The sequence below is a fragment of the Notamacropus eugenii genome, chromosome 3 (genome assembly GCF_028372415.1).
Source record: "Notamacropus eugenii isolate mMacEug1 chromosome 3, mMacEug1.pri_v2, whole genome shotgun sequence".
Classification (NCBI taxonomy): Eukaryota; Metazoa; Chordata; class Mammalia; order Diprotodontia; family Macropodidae; genus Notamacropus; species Notamacropus eugenii.
The window spans coordinates 330,428,338-330,444,566 of record NC_092874.1 but is presented as its reverse complement, the minus strand read 5'-3'; the positions used below and the strand labels follow the sequence as shown (position 1 = coordinate 330,444,566).

Sequence of the window (16,229 nt, the reverse complement as noted above, 5' to 3'; positions counted from 1 at the left end):
TTCCATGAATTGATTGATTGATTAAGAAATATTTATTAAGCACTAAGTATGTGGTAAGCACAAGGAGATACAAAAAGAAAAATGAAGGCAGTCCTTGCTCTCCTTGAACTCTCACTCCATTTGACGGAGATAACAAAAGGGGTTCAGCTGCAGGAGAGATGGCAGGGCTTAGAGATCCTCAGGGTGCACCATCTGGTAAGATGACAATGCCTAGGCATCTGGAGACAGCAACAAGGACTGATGGCTGAAGTGGGAGGGCAGATGGCAAGCCCTCTTAGTCCTCCGTCTCCCAGCTTATCCAAGTACTTTGTACAGCTCTGATGCCCTTCATAGGCTTCTGCCTCGTTGGAGTCTGGGTAAGGGCAGGGTGAAGGGAAGGCAATGGAAACTGGACAACCCGATTAGAGGTTCCTCTTGGGTCTGGGCGTGGTGGTGGGGGAGAAAGTAAAGCGAAAGGAAGAAAAACAGGGTCCTAGCTGGCAGTTCATCTGACTACACGCAGTCTGGGCAAGCTTGGGGGAGTTTGGCAGTGGGAAGCCTGGTATTGTTGTTTTTAATTAGATGTTACAGCCAGCCTACTGGAATCAGGGAATGTGCTTAAGGTGGCATGTTAATACTCTAGGAATTTTAACACTACAGAGAAACTAAGTGAAAAATACAGTAGAAAAGGGTGGGGAACCTGCAGCCTTGAGGCTACATGTGGTCCTCAAGTGTGGCCCTTTAGGTTATCAAGTGTGGCCCTTTGACTGAATTCAAACTTCACAGAACAAATCTCCTTAATAAAAGCATTTGTTCTGTAAAACTTGAACTCAGTCAAAAGGCTGTACCTAAGGGCCTAGAAGGTGGCCTCAAGGCCATAGGTTTCTGAACCAGAATAAGAAGACTTGGAGACAAATACTACCTCTGCCTCTATTCGACTTCACAAACCGTGCCCCTGTCTCTGTCCTACCCTCATCTGCAAAATAAGGAAACTGGACTGATGGATTTTGAGTTCTTGTCAAGTCCTAGACCAGTAATCCCATGATCAGCCCTATTTTGATAAAGGACATAATTGTAAATCATAAGACTTAAGTTCTATCTATTATCAGCTTTCCCCACTGAGTGTTCACGTGGCCATGAGGAAATCTTATGTCTTTCCTTTGCTCCAAGTATTTTGTAAAACAAAGAAACATATTTTTTGAATAATAAAGAAAGGAAGAACAGTGAACCAGTACTAATCATAGATTATTTGAAGAGATAGGTGTAATTGCCTGGAAACATAGGCTGAGGCAGGGTTTTCAATTCCAGGTTAGAGTTTAATAGGAGTCACGGAAGGTTCTTGAGCAGTAGAATGAAGTGGTCAGACTAGTGGTCTAGAAAAGTGATTTTGGAAGGTGTATGCAGAATGAATTGAAGAGGAGAGAAGCTGGATATAGGGAGACCAAATAAGGAAGGTGTTGTAACAATCCAAATCAAAATTGGAAAGCAAATTTATCAGAAATTAAGATTAAACCAACACCTTATATATTATAATATTTTCCAAATGGATGGGTGTCCTGAAAATAAAATATATTACACCATAAATAATTAGTAGAAAACCAAATCAGATGAAAGGATAAATAGGGATATTAGTATGTGGCGGGGGGGGGGCGGTATGGAAGTATTTGTATTTTCTTTTCTTTAAAGGAAAAAAACTTGCACATTGTGTGAGTAACAGTCACAGAGAGAAGGAAATGAGAACTTCATTAAACTAAGGAATCTAAAGTACATACAGTATGAGTGAAAACAAGTAGTGAATGATAACAGAAATTTCAATTCAGAAAACTACAAAATGCCTGAAATTAATCTACCAAAACACATATAATATTTACCTAATAACAATAATAAAACATTCTCTATAGAAATAAAGACTAGCATATTTTGGAGAAATATTCACTGCTCATGCTTGGATCATGCCAATACTATGTAAATTAATTTACAGATTGAGTGCTGTACTAAAAAATGCATAATATAGTTATAGTAATTTAAATTATATAATTTTATACTCTAATGTCATAATAAAACTATAACAGATGGGTTGATTTTTTTAGAATAGGTTAGGAGTACTGACTAGATATGGACCAGAAATGTGGTTTCATTTCCTCCTGAGATCACAAACTTCCTTTACCAATGCATGTTACCACATTCCCAGTACCTTATTTTGCTTATGGCACAGAGCAATGAAGTGAATGGCCAAGGGTCATATAACCAGTGTGTGTCTCTCCGTTATGCTACACTTCCATTCCATTAGAGAAAGTAATAAGAAAGATTAGTTGGAAGAACAGAACTTCGCAGATCTGAAGGAAAAGCAAAACAAAACAAAAAAATGTATGAGAAGGAATAATAGATTTACTGTACCTCAAACTGCATTCAGTTATCATCAGTATTTAGTACTAGACAGAAAAATTCAGTGAAACAAACTAGATAAAGCAAGAAAAGGAAACAATCAGAGTAGCTCAATATTTAATAAACCCCAAAACATAAGAGAATTCCGTCTTTCACAAAAACTGCTGGAAAATTGGAAAGTAAATTTATCAGAAATTAAGATTAAACCAACATCTTATATATTACAATATTTTCCAAATGGATAGGTGTCCTGAAAATAAAATATTACACCATAAATAATTAGTAGAATACCAAATCAGATACCTTTCACAAATATGGCTGCAGGGAGAATTATGAACTCAACAAGGTAACAAGGTATAGACCATAGAGGTTATTGTGAAAGTTAAAACAGACATAACTAGCTAAACTTTTCACAGCTGATCCTCATTACAATGTTGCTGTTACTATGCACAATATTCTCCTGCTTCTGCTTATTCCACCTTGCATCGTGAACAGTCTTCTTAATAAACTCTTCGTTTGCATATCCATCCTTTTTAAAGTAAATATCTTCCACAGATAGCTACATGTAATGTTGGGCAAGTCACTTAACCTCTTTTGGCCTCAGTTTCCCCATATGTAAAATGAGAGAGTTGCACTAGAGATGACCTGTGAGATCTCTTCCAGTCTTAGATCTATGATGCTGTGGTTGATAGTTTCCCTAAGAGCTTCAATTTCTTTTCTTTTTTAAATTTCATCTTTTTTTAAAAAAATTGATTTATTTTTAGTTTTCAACATTCTTTTCCACAAGATGTTGAGTTCCAAATTTCTCCCTATCTCTCCCCTCCCCCTACCCTGAGATGGCATAAATTCTGATTATTCCTTCCCCCAATCTACCCTCACTTTTATTATTCCTCCCCCATCCTCTTCCCCTTCTTGACGGGCAAGATAGATTTCTGTACCCCATTGCCTGTATGTCTTATTTCCCAGTTGCATGTTAAAACAGTTTTTTAACATTTGTTTTGAAAACTGAGTTCCAGATTCTCTTCCTTCTTCCCTCTCCACATACCCTCATTGAGAAGGCAAGCAATTCAGTATAGGTTATAGATGTGTAGTTATGCACCTCCATAATAGTCGTGTTGTGAAAGATTAACTATATTTCTCTAGAGCTTCAGTTTCTGATCCAGGATTTTAGGCTATATAGAGATGCTTTCTAACTTCAATCTGATTGCCACAAGTGAATACTGGTTTTCAAGTTTAAGAAGTCAGACATATCTCAGATCCACACCAAGGGAGGGCAGCATGCCTCTCTATTATTAATTTCAGGTTGGCACAGATTTCGGTAATGACTCCAGGGTTCATCATCTCCTCTTCCAGTGATTGGTGCTTGATGTCATTTCTTCATAGATCCTCCTGGCATCTCTCCATCATTATTCTATGAACCATGAGATGATGCTTTCTCTTCAAAGGACTCAGTCATGCTCTTTAGAACCCATTATGTAGCTACAAACATTTAGTTCTTCCTTCCTTATGTATTGTGCAACCTTCTTCTACCCTCCAATCTCCTCATATAAGTTTAGGAGCTGCTCCTTCAGATTCTTTGCACCTTTTTTCTCCCTTGAGATATTTCTTCATTTTTTTTTCATTCAATACTTAACTCTCACTAGTAAGTCAATACCAATGTAGTGTAATAGTTAGAGGGCTGACCTCTGACATCTCTGGGCTGTATGACCATGGATGAGTCATTTCCCCTCTCAATGTCTGAAGGAACTCTCTAGGACTGAGATGAATTGCTGTATGCATCAATACAGTCAGTTTCTCAACTAGAGGTTCTCTACACAGATAAAATTACAAAATAACAACAAAAAACTAGGGAAATAGTGAGGCATCTTTGAAGCACATTTACTTCCTCTAGCAAGAAGACTCACCTACAAAATTGAAATTGAGTTTTGAAGAAACACAAATATAGTCCAATCCTTCAGGACATTAGAATGTACTCTGACCCCTTCCCTACTGAAACTCACATCCTCAGTGCTCTGCACCTCTTGCTGTTCATTCTTGCTACTGTCACAAATGTGTGTGTGTGTGTGTGTGTGTGTGTGTGTGTGTGTGTATTTCACAAATTCCTTCCTATATTGGGGCTAGGAAAAGATAGATTTATGGAGATTAATGAAGAGAATTCGCTGGGTTGAAATTAACTCCAAAGCTTGAGAAAGTAGGGTTTTAATAAAATATTGGTTTCAACAGTAGGCACAGTCTAGAGAAAGAGAAAGATGTATGTGTGTATGTATGTGCATGTGTATATGTATGTTTATGTATAGATAGTTTGCTAATTCCTTCCTTAGCTCATTTTACAGATGGCAAACTGAGGCAAGCAGGATTAAATGATTTGCCCAGGTTCACACACACATATATACACATATATATCATACATCATATATATATGCTCACATACATACACATATACAAATACACACAAAAACATGTGCATGTGTTTGTGAATGTAGACACATATTTGTGTGTATATATGCATGCACACATGCCTGTGTGTTTGTATATATACATACATATGTTGTATGTAAACATATCTATACAGGTATGTATGAGTGTGTTCATATATGTTTGCTCATCGTGCTGGGGTGCCTGTCACTGGAGGTTTCTTTATGTCCCCTGACATTTCTTTATCTTTATCCTAGAATGTATTCTAAACTTTGCAAGGCAACACACGTACTTTCAACTTGATGAAGAGACTTTTGTGCTATCAGTGTTATTCTCCTTGCCTTTGGTAGGGATTCCTACCTGCTGAATCTTACTCTCTTATTGAAAATATGAAGGCAACCATGGTACAGGCCAGTAGTGCCAAATTCAGAATAGAGGCCAGGGCTGCTAATCTGTACAGAAGGATTCCTGCGGATGGCATGCTGACTTGCTTTCAAAATGTAATGCTCTCTATACTTTATTGTATTTTTCTTTATTTTGTTAAATATTCCTCAATTACATTTTAATCTGGTACGTATTTGACACCTCGGGGAGAGAAAGAACCAGTGGCAATGGCCATGATGCCTTAAAGACCTCACCCACCTCTGATACATATTTTGACTGTGTGACTATGGATTTCTAAGACTTTAAGTTACAGAGATTTGGCTGACGTAATGTTTCTTTATTTCTCAGTAGAGAACCACTCTTGAATTACATGGTGACTCTGGTTTCACAGTCATAGTGTTCAAACTTCGATTGACTTTATTGATCAACTTGGTGCCAGTTGGGACTTTTATGGCTAGTGAGGAATCTGTGGAGTACTGAATTACGACTATAGGGAACTATGTGGGCAGCTAGGTAGCATAATAGATAGTGCTGGACCTGGCATCAAGGAAGAATCTTCCTGAGTTCCAATCCAGCCTCAAGATGCTAGATGTGTGACCCTGGGAAAGTCATTTGGCCCTGTTTGCCTCAGTTTCCTCATCTGTATAATGGGCTAAAGAAGGAACTGGTAAACCAGTTTGATATCTTTTTCAAGAAAATCCCAAGAAGGAGGTCACAGAGAGTTGGATGTGACTGAAACAACTGAACATAGGAAAATCAAAGAAGGTTGAACACAGAGAAGAGCGTGAAGACAAAGCACACATTTCATGAGTCATGCATCATTTGGTCAGAGTAGGGATCTGCATTTATCCATCCTTCTTTGTTCTGATTTGAATTAACCTATCTGTTGTAGTGTTTGTCTTTTGTTCTCAAAGAAGACGGTGACATGAGGGAGAGGATGACATGACTTGCAGTTGACTTTGATTTGAGTGAGGGGGGCTGATTAACCTGTTTAATCTGTGGAAGAAAAAACCGGAAAAAAATGTTCTCCCTGTGTTGCCTCCCTTGTTAGGTAGTGAAATCCTTCAAGACAAAAACTGCATTTTATTTATTTATTTCTAGTTCCCAAACTGTGATTTTCTATGAAGTTGCCACCCATGGTGGCTACTAAATGATCACAAGTAACCAATAAATGATTTGGATTTTTTTTCCCTTTCTTAGTATGGCCGAACCCCTCTACATCTGGCAGCCAATAACGGAATTCTAGAAGTAGTCCGATACCTTTGTCTCTCTGGTGCTAATGTGGAAGCTTTAACGTCTGTAAGTATCATCTGTGTGTCCTTGGCTCCTTTTCCTTTTGACAATGGGAAATCTTTGAAAATTCCTGATGCCTCAAGTGGGTAAGGGAAAGGCATTGCTTGGCAACTACATTCTGAAGCAGACAAGCCAATATTAAGCTTTAAACTTCTCCAATGAGTAGATAGATATCTGCCCCCACAAAACCAGTTTATTGTCTAGTTAATGTTCTATCTGCTTCACAGTTCAACAGCTTAGATCTGTTAAGAACTACTACTGTTTCTTAGTCATTTTTGCTCCACATATTAGGTGGTAACCCTTAAATTTTTATTAGCCTGGATATTTTTGTGTTTTGAATGCTTGCCTTTTACCACAATGACAATGACTGTTCAAACCCTCTTTATTTGAGTTAGTGAATGGGAAGCTCGCATGCAGGTGAACCTTGCAGCAATTATTGTATTTTACCTGCCAGACTGGTTGGTGTCATGACTCTGGCTTCAGGAGCCAACTGGCATGTGTCCCATTTTCTGTACTTGGGAAATTACAACTTTACAGTCCATAACAAAATGATAAAAACAACAACCGTCCCCTCAAAGCCACTGCACGTGTCCTGGAGCGAGGAAGGATGTAAGAGAACAGTGGGAAAGTAAGGAAGCATCGGCCATGGTGGTATATGGAAGGTGTGCTAGCTCTGTGCCCTTAACTAATACTAATTATAATAATATTTAACACTTATGTGATGCTCACTTACTTTGGGCCGGGCACTGTGCTAAAAGCTTTACAATTATTCTCTCATTTGATCCTAATAACCCTGGGAAATAATTGCCATTATTATCCTCATTTTACAGATGAAGAAACTGAGGCCAATAGACTTGTCCAAGGTCACACAGCTAGTATGTGTCTAAGATCACATTTGTACTCAGGTTTTCCTGACTCCTGGCTCCATGTTGTATCTACTGTGCCATCTAGCAATCCTAACTATGGTAGTAATGAAGTCCTGGCAGGAACCCTGAGGTAGTAGCCAGTTGAATTCTAGCAATACTATTTGATTGGGGTATCCAACCAGTCAGTATGATGACACTGTTCCTCTGAATGTAAGAAGCAGACGTGGTGGTGTGGCCCTACTGGAAACTGCCATGATGACTAGCTGGACATGAAGGACAATAAAGAAAGTAGTGAATCCTTCATGTTCTGGTACCACAACAGGATAATATACATCAAAACAAATGCCAGTGACTTACCTGCTATAAATGCTTCAGTGCAGATGATGCTTCCCCCCAAAGTTTTAAAATTTCCACACACATTAAATGTGTATCTAAATATTCACATGAAAGGATTCCTATTGCTTTTGCTTTTTTCTTAAAAATATATTTATTATTTATTATTAACTTAGTTTCTTTTTAAATTTTTGAGTTCCAAATTATCTCCCTCCCATACCTCTCCTACCAGCTTGAGAAGGCAAGCAAAATTATATCAATTATATATGTGAAATCATGCAAAACATATTTTTCTTAGCCATATCACAAAAAAGCAAGAAGAGAGAGAGAGAGAGAGAGAGAGAAAATTTTGCTTTGATTTGTATTCAGAGTTCATCTGTTCTCTCTCTGGAGGTGGATAGCATTTTTCATCATGGGTCCTTTGGAATTGTCTTGGATCATTGTATTGATCAGAGTAGCCAAGTCTTTCACAGCTGATCATCATTACAACATTGCGTATATTATGATCTCCTGATTCTTCTCACTTCATTTTGCCTCGGCTCATGTAGTTCTTTCCATGATTTTTTTTTGAAACCACCCTCCTTGTCGTTTATTAAAGCACAATAGTACTTTATCTCAGTCATATGCAACAATTCTTCAATTGATAAGTATCACCTCAATTTCCAATTTTTTGCCATCATAAAAAGAGCTGCTATAAATATTTTTGGACATACAGGTCCTTTTCCTTTTTCTTTGATCTCTTTGGGATGTAAACCTAGTGGTAGTATTGCTGGGTTAGAGGGTATGCACAGTTTTCTAGCCCTTTGGGCATGGTTCCATATTGTTCTCCAGAATGATTGGGCTCGTTCATAATTCTACCAACAGTTTATTTATTAGTGTACCCGTTTTTTTCTCAATCCCTCCAGTATTTGTCATTTCTGATAGGTGTGAGGTGGCACCTCAGGGTTGTTTTAGTTTGCATTTCTCTAATCAATAGTGATTTAGAACTCTTTTTCATGTGAGTATGATTGGTATGGTTATGTTGGTTTCTTCTTCTGAAAGCTGCCTGTTCATAAACTTTGACAGTTATCAATTGGTATTTTTATAAATTTGACTCAGTTTTATATTCAGTATTTATTTTAGAAATTAAGCCTTTCTCAGAGAACCTGCTATAAAATTTTTTGATACTACTTCATTGTCTATGGGACCTTTTAGCAAAATGTCGTTTTTCTGATTATCTCTTTTAATTGGGTCTGTTTTTGCCTTTGCTTTATCTGAAATCACCTACTGCTTTTTCAATGATGTCCTTAATTTCAAATCACAGAGCAACATTTTCCTGACCAGTGTAAGGCAGTATTAACGTAAAACTTTGTCTTTCACTCTGAATTAGACAAAGGGATGAAAGTGAGAAACTACTAGAATCAGAAGCAGGAAGACACTGGGGTCATTCATTAAAAATCTTTTGTTGGATGAAGGGAGTGATAATAGGCATCATGATGATACGCTATTTTTCCCATTTTCAGGCAGACCTTATGTAAATTCTATTCAAAATTACATTTGCTGCTTAATTTATTAAGCACCTACTTTTTACCAGGCATTGTGCTAAATGCCATATTATTTCATTCGATTAGAGACAGAGAAAAAGATGATCTTCACTTAATGCAAACTGCAGAAATGATACCTAAGAATGAAACAGATAACAGAAACAATATCTTAATTATTTTGAAAAGGAGATGAGCATACTTAGATCAGGATTCCAAAAAACCTTTAAAAAACCTTGATGGCATGAATTCAATTAGCAGACCAATTATACCAAAACAGAGTAATTCAGAAAAGCTCGTATCCTCTGTAGCCATCATCAGTGGCTCTGCCACTTCACATTGGCACATAAATCCTTCATTAACTAAGGACTTCAACTGGTTTCTCTCAGGCACAAGCCCGTTTAAGCCTTTCTTTAAAAGAAATTGAGGAATACCTGAATAAGGTGTGATACATAAATTTAATGGAATAATGTAGTTGTGTAAGAATTAATGATTTATGAATACAGCCAAGTGTTGAAACACTAAAATGAACAGATGAAAAGCAAATTAAGCAGAACCAGAAAAAAAAAGTATACACAAAGACAACAATGTAAATGGAAAGAGCAGCAAAATGATTGAAACTGAATATTGTAAATACATTGGGGAAACAGTAGTGATGTAAAGACCAGAGACATCGATACACATTTCTTTTTAAAGAAAGGTTTAGATCTCTCCTTTATTATTGTTCTTTGCTATGACAAAAAATGCAAGTATAATATTTGGGCATATGTGGATGGGACTTTTTTTTTTTAAATCATTTCCCTACTTTGCATACTAAGCATGGATATCTATTACCAAAATATGTGAAACACCAACATCCCTCCACGTATATATTTGCATAACTTATATACAGCATTCAAATCTTGTATCAATACATCTCTAAACACTTATAAGAAAACAATATGTTGGCTCAAAAGTATGCCATAAAATCCTAGGAAAAAAAGAACAACTTATTATTGATTTGATAATTTTTAGTTCCACACTCCAGGTTTGTATACCTCGTTGTGGACTTTTTATCAATGGAATTCTTCCAGATAAAGAAGCAGTGCAGACACAGGAGATGAAAATTTGGAGTGTTTTGTTTTTTCCTCTTGTCCAAAATACTCACATTATCTTAAGAAAATGATTGATGGATATATTTTATGAAGTTGAGAAAATCACTCTCCACGAGGTCCTATTTTCATGCTGCCTCACAGTGTGAAAGTGACTGTAGGGTCTAAAATGCCCACAGAGCTTGAGTTCTAGAAGGTTCTACCTTGTTAGGAAGTCTGAGAATGGGCCTGTCCTCAGGCTTACCTTTCCAAGCATCAGTTTAGTTAAGTATAGAGAAGCATATCACCAGTAGGTTAGCTATGTGGTGATCAATTCTTTAGCCATGGAAACCCATAGATAATATTCCTCAGTCCTTCATGCCCATGTCTACTTCTTAAGTGACAAGGTCAGAGTAACAGAAAAGAGGAAGGAATTAGTTTTTAAGCCATCTGTAAACCCAAACTTGGCTGTTGATACTCTAAGTGACTGCTAGGTGGCTCAGTGACAGCTGGGTAACTCAATAGATAGAGTGATGGACCTAGAGTTAGAAAGATGAGTTCAAAGATGGTCTCAGACATTTACTAGCTGTGTAACCCTGGGCAAGTCATGTAACTGCTATTTGCATTTGCCTCAGTGTCCTCAACTGTAAAATGGGAATAACTGCACCATTCTTGAAGAGTTACTGTGAGGATCAAATGAGATGATATTATCAACGTGTTTACACAGCTCCTGGCACGTAGTGTGCTATATAAATTCTTAATCACTACCTCTCTCTCACCCCTAAATGGGAGACCTTATCCAATTGTAAATGAGTAGAATTGGTACTGGAGGAACTGAATCATACCGGTCTTATCATTCCTACTGTAAGTGAAGGCAGAAGGGGCTAGGTATTGTAATGCATAAAATGCTGGACTTCAAGTCAAGAAGACCTGAGCTCAAATGCTGCCTCAGACACTTAATAGTTTTGTGACCCAGAGTAAGCCACTTAACCACTGCCTGCCCTTAGTTTCCTTATCTGTAAAATAGGAACAATAGCACCTCCTTTCCAAAGTTGTTTTGAGGATTAAGTGAGATAATCTGTATAAAATGCTTTGCAGACCTTAAAGTACTCTACAAATGTTAGCCATCATCATCATCATCATCATCATCATCATCATCATCATCATCATCATCATTCTTAACCCTATAACCAAAGGTCCAGTTCTTTAAGGAAGTGGAGTTGGATTTGTTAAAATTGAACCTAGAAGCAATTCTGGGTTGAGAAACTTAATAGCCCCACATGGTCCTGAATTATCTCTGTCCAAAGGGAACAGCTTTTGTGACTCATCTAGGAACCATAGTCCAGTCTACATGTTCCCAGGGGTAAACTAAAAGTGTTCTTTGTTCTGCCTCAATTTGTCCCTACCACCCCATCTTCCTGGAGCTCTGCTAGGCCCACTGCAAATAAATGTGGCAATTAGCTAGTGTCCAAAGTCACAAAGGTGAGTCACCATTTACCTGGCTATATTTAAGACTGTAGTTATTATGGCTAGACATTGACAGAGGAGCCAGAATAAAATCTTAGAACTAGACAATAGCTTCCTTCCTCCAAAGATAAGCTTAAAGCCCAAAGTGCAGAGAGTGTTTTGCTTTTTTTTTTAATTTTATTTGGAAGTTGCTTTATATCTTTATCTGTGTAGACATTTTCATTGATACCAGGCTATCACCATATTGAACTGTCACCCCAACCTTCTCTGTGGAAGCCTTCCAAGTCCTATACACACCCCCTCCCAGTTACTTACACTTAATGTGTCTACTAACTCCTTTTTAGGTTCCCTTTTAGTACCAAATCACTGCTCTTAAAAAATCAGTAATAACCTTGATCCAGTAAATAAACTGGTTAGTTTTTGAAGGTAGATTAATTTTGTCAGGTGGCACAAAATACCATTAGTAAAGTAGAAAAGGCAATTTAATAAATGAATCTTGTGAACTGAAATAATTCCTGAACTGATGCACAAAACCTGTGCCGGACAGAAACATTAATGTAGTCATTTAGAATAACAGAAGGGGGCTGATCTTGTGTTAAATGGCTTACTTGGGTAACTTGTTCAGTTAATGTCAGGAGCAAAGTGCTAGAGACCGCTTTATTTCTCCCTGATGCTCACTGAGGCTCCTTAACGTACAACTTTCATGAAAACTCTTTGAACTCTCAGTAATCCATGTACCACTCAATTAAATCTTCCGCATTTCATTGTCCTTTATATGCTAATGTTCCTCTGTGTGCTAACCTGGTAGCCACCTTTAGAATGGGAGCTTCTTGAGGCCAGGTAGGATCTTGTATTTGCCTTGCTTTGTGTATCTCCAGCATTTGGCACAGTGCCTGGCACATAGTAAGCACTTAATAATTGCTTGTTGATGGACTGTCATTATATCATAGTTGTATTACATTGTGTTATATTGCATTATATTACATTGTATTATGTAGCAATGTAACAGTAAATATTAATATAACATTAATTAATTAATTAATTAATATAACATTACATGTTATATAATATAGTATAGTATAGTATAGTGTAACATGTGTAACATTGGTATGTATTAGGTATTTTATACTTTATATTCTTTTGTGGTTTTTAAGGCATTTGTTTATGGTAACTAATTCTGTATCTAATGACAGTCCTTACAATGGGAGGTTTAAAACCTGGAATAATGAGCCTTCTAAAGAAAGAAATGAGCTTTGGTTAATGCTTGGAGGTCCAAACTATATTCGAGGCATTGTTTTTTCCTGTGCGCTCCTTAAGAGCAGAGTTCTTTTTGCTTTTTTCAGTGTCCCCAGCACTTAGCCCAGTACCTGGAGAGTCTAAGTTGTCCTGTCCAAGTTCAGTAAAACAGGGAATCCTGGGAGAAAAACAATCTTAGTAGCTTCCTGCCCCAAATCCATTTGTTTCTGGTGACACTTGGTCTATTAATGCCCCAGACGAGAATTGACAAGTGAAACATGTATCTTTCAGTTGCAGAGAAAAGAATAGTATTTTAGCAATTTGTTTGTATTTCACAGGATGGGAAAACTGCTGAAGACCTTGCAAGGGCAGAGCAACATGAACATGTGGTCAGTCTTCTTTCAAGACTCAGAAAGGTGGGAAATTCTCTTTATCTTCTGCAGTGATACTACACTATTACCTATCCTTACTCTTTTATCAGGGAAAACAGCTGACCAAAGTGATATTTCAAGAATACTACCAACTGCTGGGAGTCATCTCTTCCTTTTTGCTTGTCATTCCATTTGTTGTTTATTTCTTGGTTTTGATACTGATGTGTAATTTTATCAGTGTGAGGAACTCCCTGGTGCAGAATCTCATCCATTAGTTAAATTGGTTTTTTGTGGGGGAGAGGGGTGTTTAGAGGCAATTGGGGTTAAACAACTTGCCCAGGCTCACACAGCTAAGTGTTCGAGCCCAGATCTGAACTCAGGTCCTTCTAACCTCACATTAGTTAAACTGTTGACAAGGTGGCTAGGGGCCTGATAAGTTAAAAGACTTACCCATGATCCCACACTCAGGTTATGTCAAAGGCAAGATTTGAACCCAAATCTTTCTGACTCCAAAGCTGATCTGCTGCCAATACTGCCCTTTTTTGTCAGGATATTAAAAAAAGTGATTGCTGCTATGCATCTGTCCACTTATTGCGCATTCAGAGTTAAGATAGTTTTGCTACCGTTAGAAGGCTGTGTTTTGTCTTGGTGCTTAAAATTCAGAGAAGAGGAAGGGCCGAAATGGAACCTGCTTCTTTTCTTCTTTCTTCCCCTCCTCAGGGTTTGGAGTTCCCAGGTGTCACTTATGTTTCCTTCCTGGAAGAGGAGTTCTAAAACGAGCTAAAGATTCTTGCTTCAGATGACTCTATAATTTGAAATATTTTTAATTCAATAAAATTAATTGCAAATTTAAAACAGTTACCCCTTCAAAACTACCACGTAACCGACTAGAGGAACCTACTTCAAAGGTCATCAACATGAGAGAATGATATCTTGACTTTGCATTCACTGGAGAGCTTGGAAGTAAAGAGTTTTACCCTTTGGATCCATGTTCTCATGTTTGCAAAGCATATTAGAAGTCACAGAGCTGAGAGGTATCTGAGGTCATGTAGTCTGGTATACATTCCACAGGTGGGTAAACTGAGGGTTAGGGAAGGTAAATGACTTGCTCCAGTCACATAGCTAATAAAAAGCATGCCTTTTGACTCCAAAGTCAGTGTTCTTTCTACTGAATCCCTGTTGTCCTTTTACAAAAAAGATACCCCTCTCCAAAAAAAAAAAAAAAAAAAAAAACAACTTCCTCTTACAAGCCAAATTTAAGAAGATGAATGAGAATTAAATAAATAAAGATTGAGCTGGCTGAAAAATTCTCTAAAGAAGGTAAAGTACACCGTCACAAACAATACATTCAGTCTCTATCTCTAGCAGCTCTCCACACTAGCTACTAAACCTCCGACCTGCTAGTATTTAACTCACAACATAGGATGTTTACCATGAGGATGTGCTGCTAGTAGCCTTCAGCCCTTTGGTTCCCATGTGCCAGTGGCCTCCTCTTCCTACCCTCCTCAACTCTTCATCTCACTAAGGAATGAGAACGTAATACCTAGAGCCAGACACCTAGAACTGGAAATTAATGAAAGCATTTTATAGATGAAAAACCTGAGGTCCCAAAAAGATCTCTTGATCCTTACTCATGTCCCAGAATAACTTATTTAATTTTAATCTAGTTGGGAGATGTCTTGTAGCTATCTCCAGTATGCATGTGTACTTGTAAACCCTGCAGGACCACCTCCCCCACTTTTTGCTTTCTAATATAATCCCATTAGGACAATTAGGTGGCATAGTAGATCTAAAGCAGCAGGCCTGGAGTCAGGAAGAACTTTGTTTAAATCCGTCCTCAGGCTTACTAGCTGTGTGACTATAGGCAAGTCACTTAACCTTGTTTACCTCAGTTTCCTCATTTGTAAAATGAGCTGGAGAAGGAAATGGCAAATTATTCCAGTATCTTTGCCAAGAAAACCCCCAAAAAGAGGGTCTCAAGGAGTTGCACATGACTGAAACAACTGAACAACAATTATCCCATTTGAGTTTGTAGATCATTCACCTCCCCATTTCCTTCTTTTATTTATTCATTCAAAAATCATTAAGCTTAGACTGTGTGCCAGGCATTCTGCTAGGCCAGTAGGAATACAAAGACAGAGACAAGAGTCTTTGTTCTCCAGGAGCTTACATCCTGTTGGGAGAAAACGGCATATACAAAGGAAATAAAATACAAAGTGTATTAATTATACGTATTGTAATTGGTGAGGTGGAAGGAATAGGTATAGGCTTCCTGTGACCGGCCATGTGAGCTAAACCATGAAGGAAGGGAGGGATTTTATAAAGTAAAGGTGTGAAGGAAGTACATTCCAGATACAGGGGATAGAAAGCCCACGTAAAGGCAGGAAGATTGGAGTTAAAATATTGAGTGGGGAACCAGTTTGGCTGGAATGTAGAATGTATGAAGAAAAGGAATATGTAATAAACCAGAGTGTAAAAGACTTTAAAAGCCAGAGAACTTTATATCTTATTCTGAGTTCACATCTGGTCCAGACACATTAGCTGCGTGACTTTGGGCAAGTCACTTAACTTGTATTTGCCTCAGTTTCCTCATCTGTAAAATGGAGAAAATAATAGCATCTACCTTCCAGGGTGATTATGAGGAATAAATGAGTTAATCGTTGTAAAGTACTTAGTAGAGTGCACACAGTAAGCACTATATAAAGTTAGCTCTTATCTCGAAGGCAAGGGAAAGCCAGTGGAGTCTCTTGGCCAAGGGGTTGACATGGTCAGACTTATGTTTTAGAGACTGAAACTTAGTAGCTACCTGGAATACTAAAGAAGGAAGTAATTAAATGCAGAGAAATCAGTTAGCAGGCCATTGGGGAGAAGATGTATGAGGAGAATGTAAGGGGGAATATTGGGTAGAAG

The 16,229-nt window shown here is 37.8% G+C and overlaps 1 protein-coding gene across 8 annotated transcripts in view; it reads left to right on the top strand.

Moving 5' to 3' along the window:
- The window catches only part of DAPK1 (death associated protein kinase 1), a 232,659-nt gene that overhangs the window by 176,923 nt on the left and 39,507 nt on the right, over positions 1–16,229 (top strand). For all 8 annotated transcript variants that reach the window (XM_072596956.1, XM_072596954.1, XM_072596958.1 and 5 more), the window contains 2 exons: positions 6,364–6,462; positions 13,287–13,364. In XM_072596956.1, coding sequence (XP_072453057.1) covers positions 6,364–6,462; positions 13,287–13,364 — 177 coding nt within the window. The remainder of the gene's footprint in view (positions 1–6,363; positions 6,463–13,286; positions 13,365–16,229) is intronic.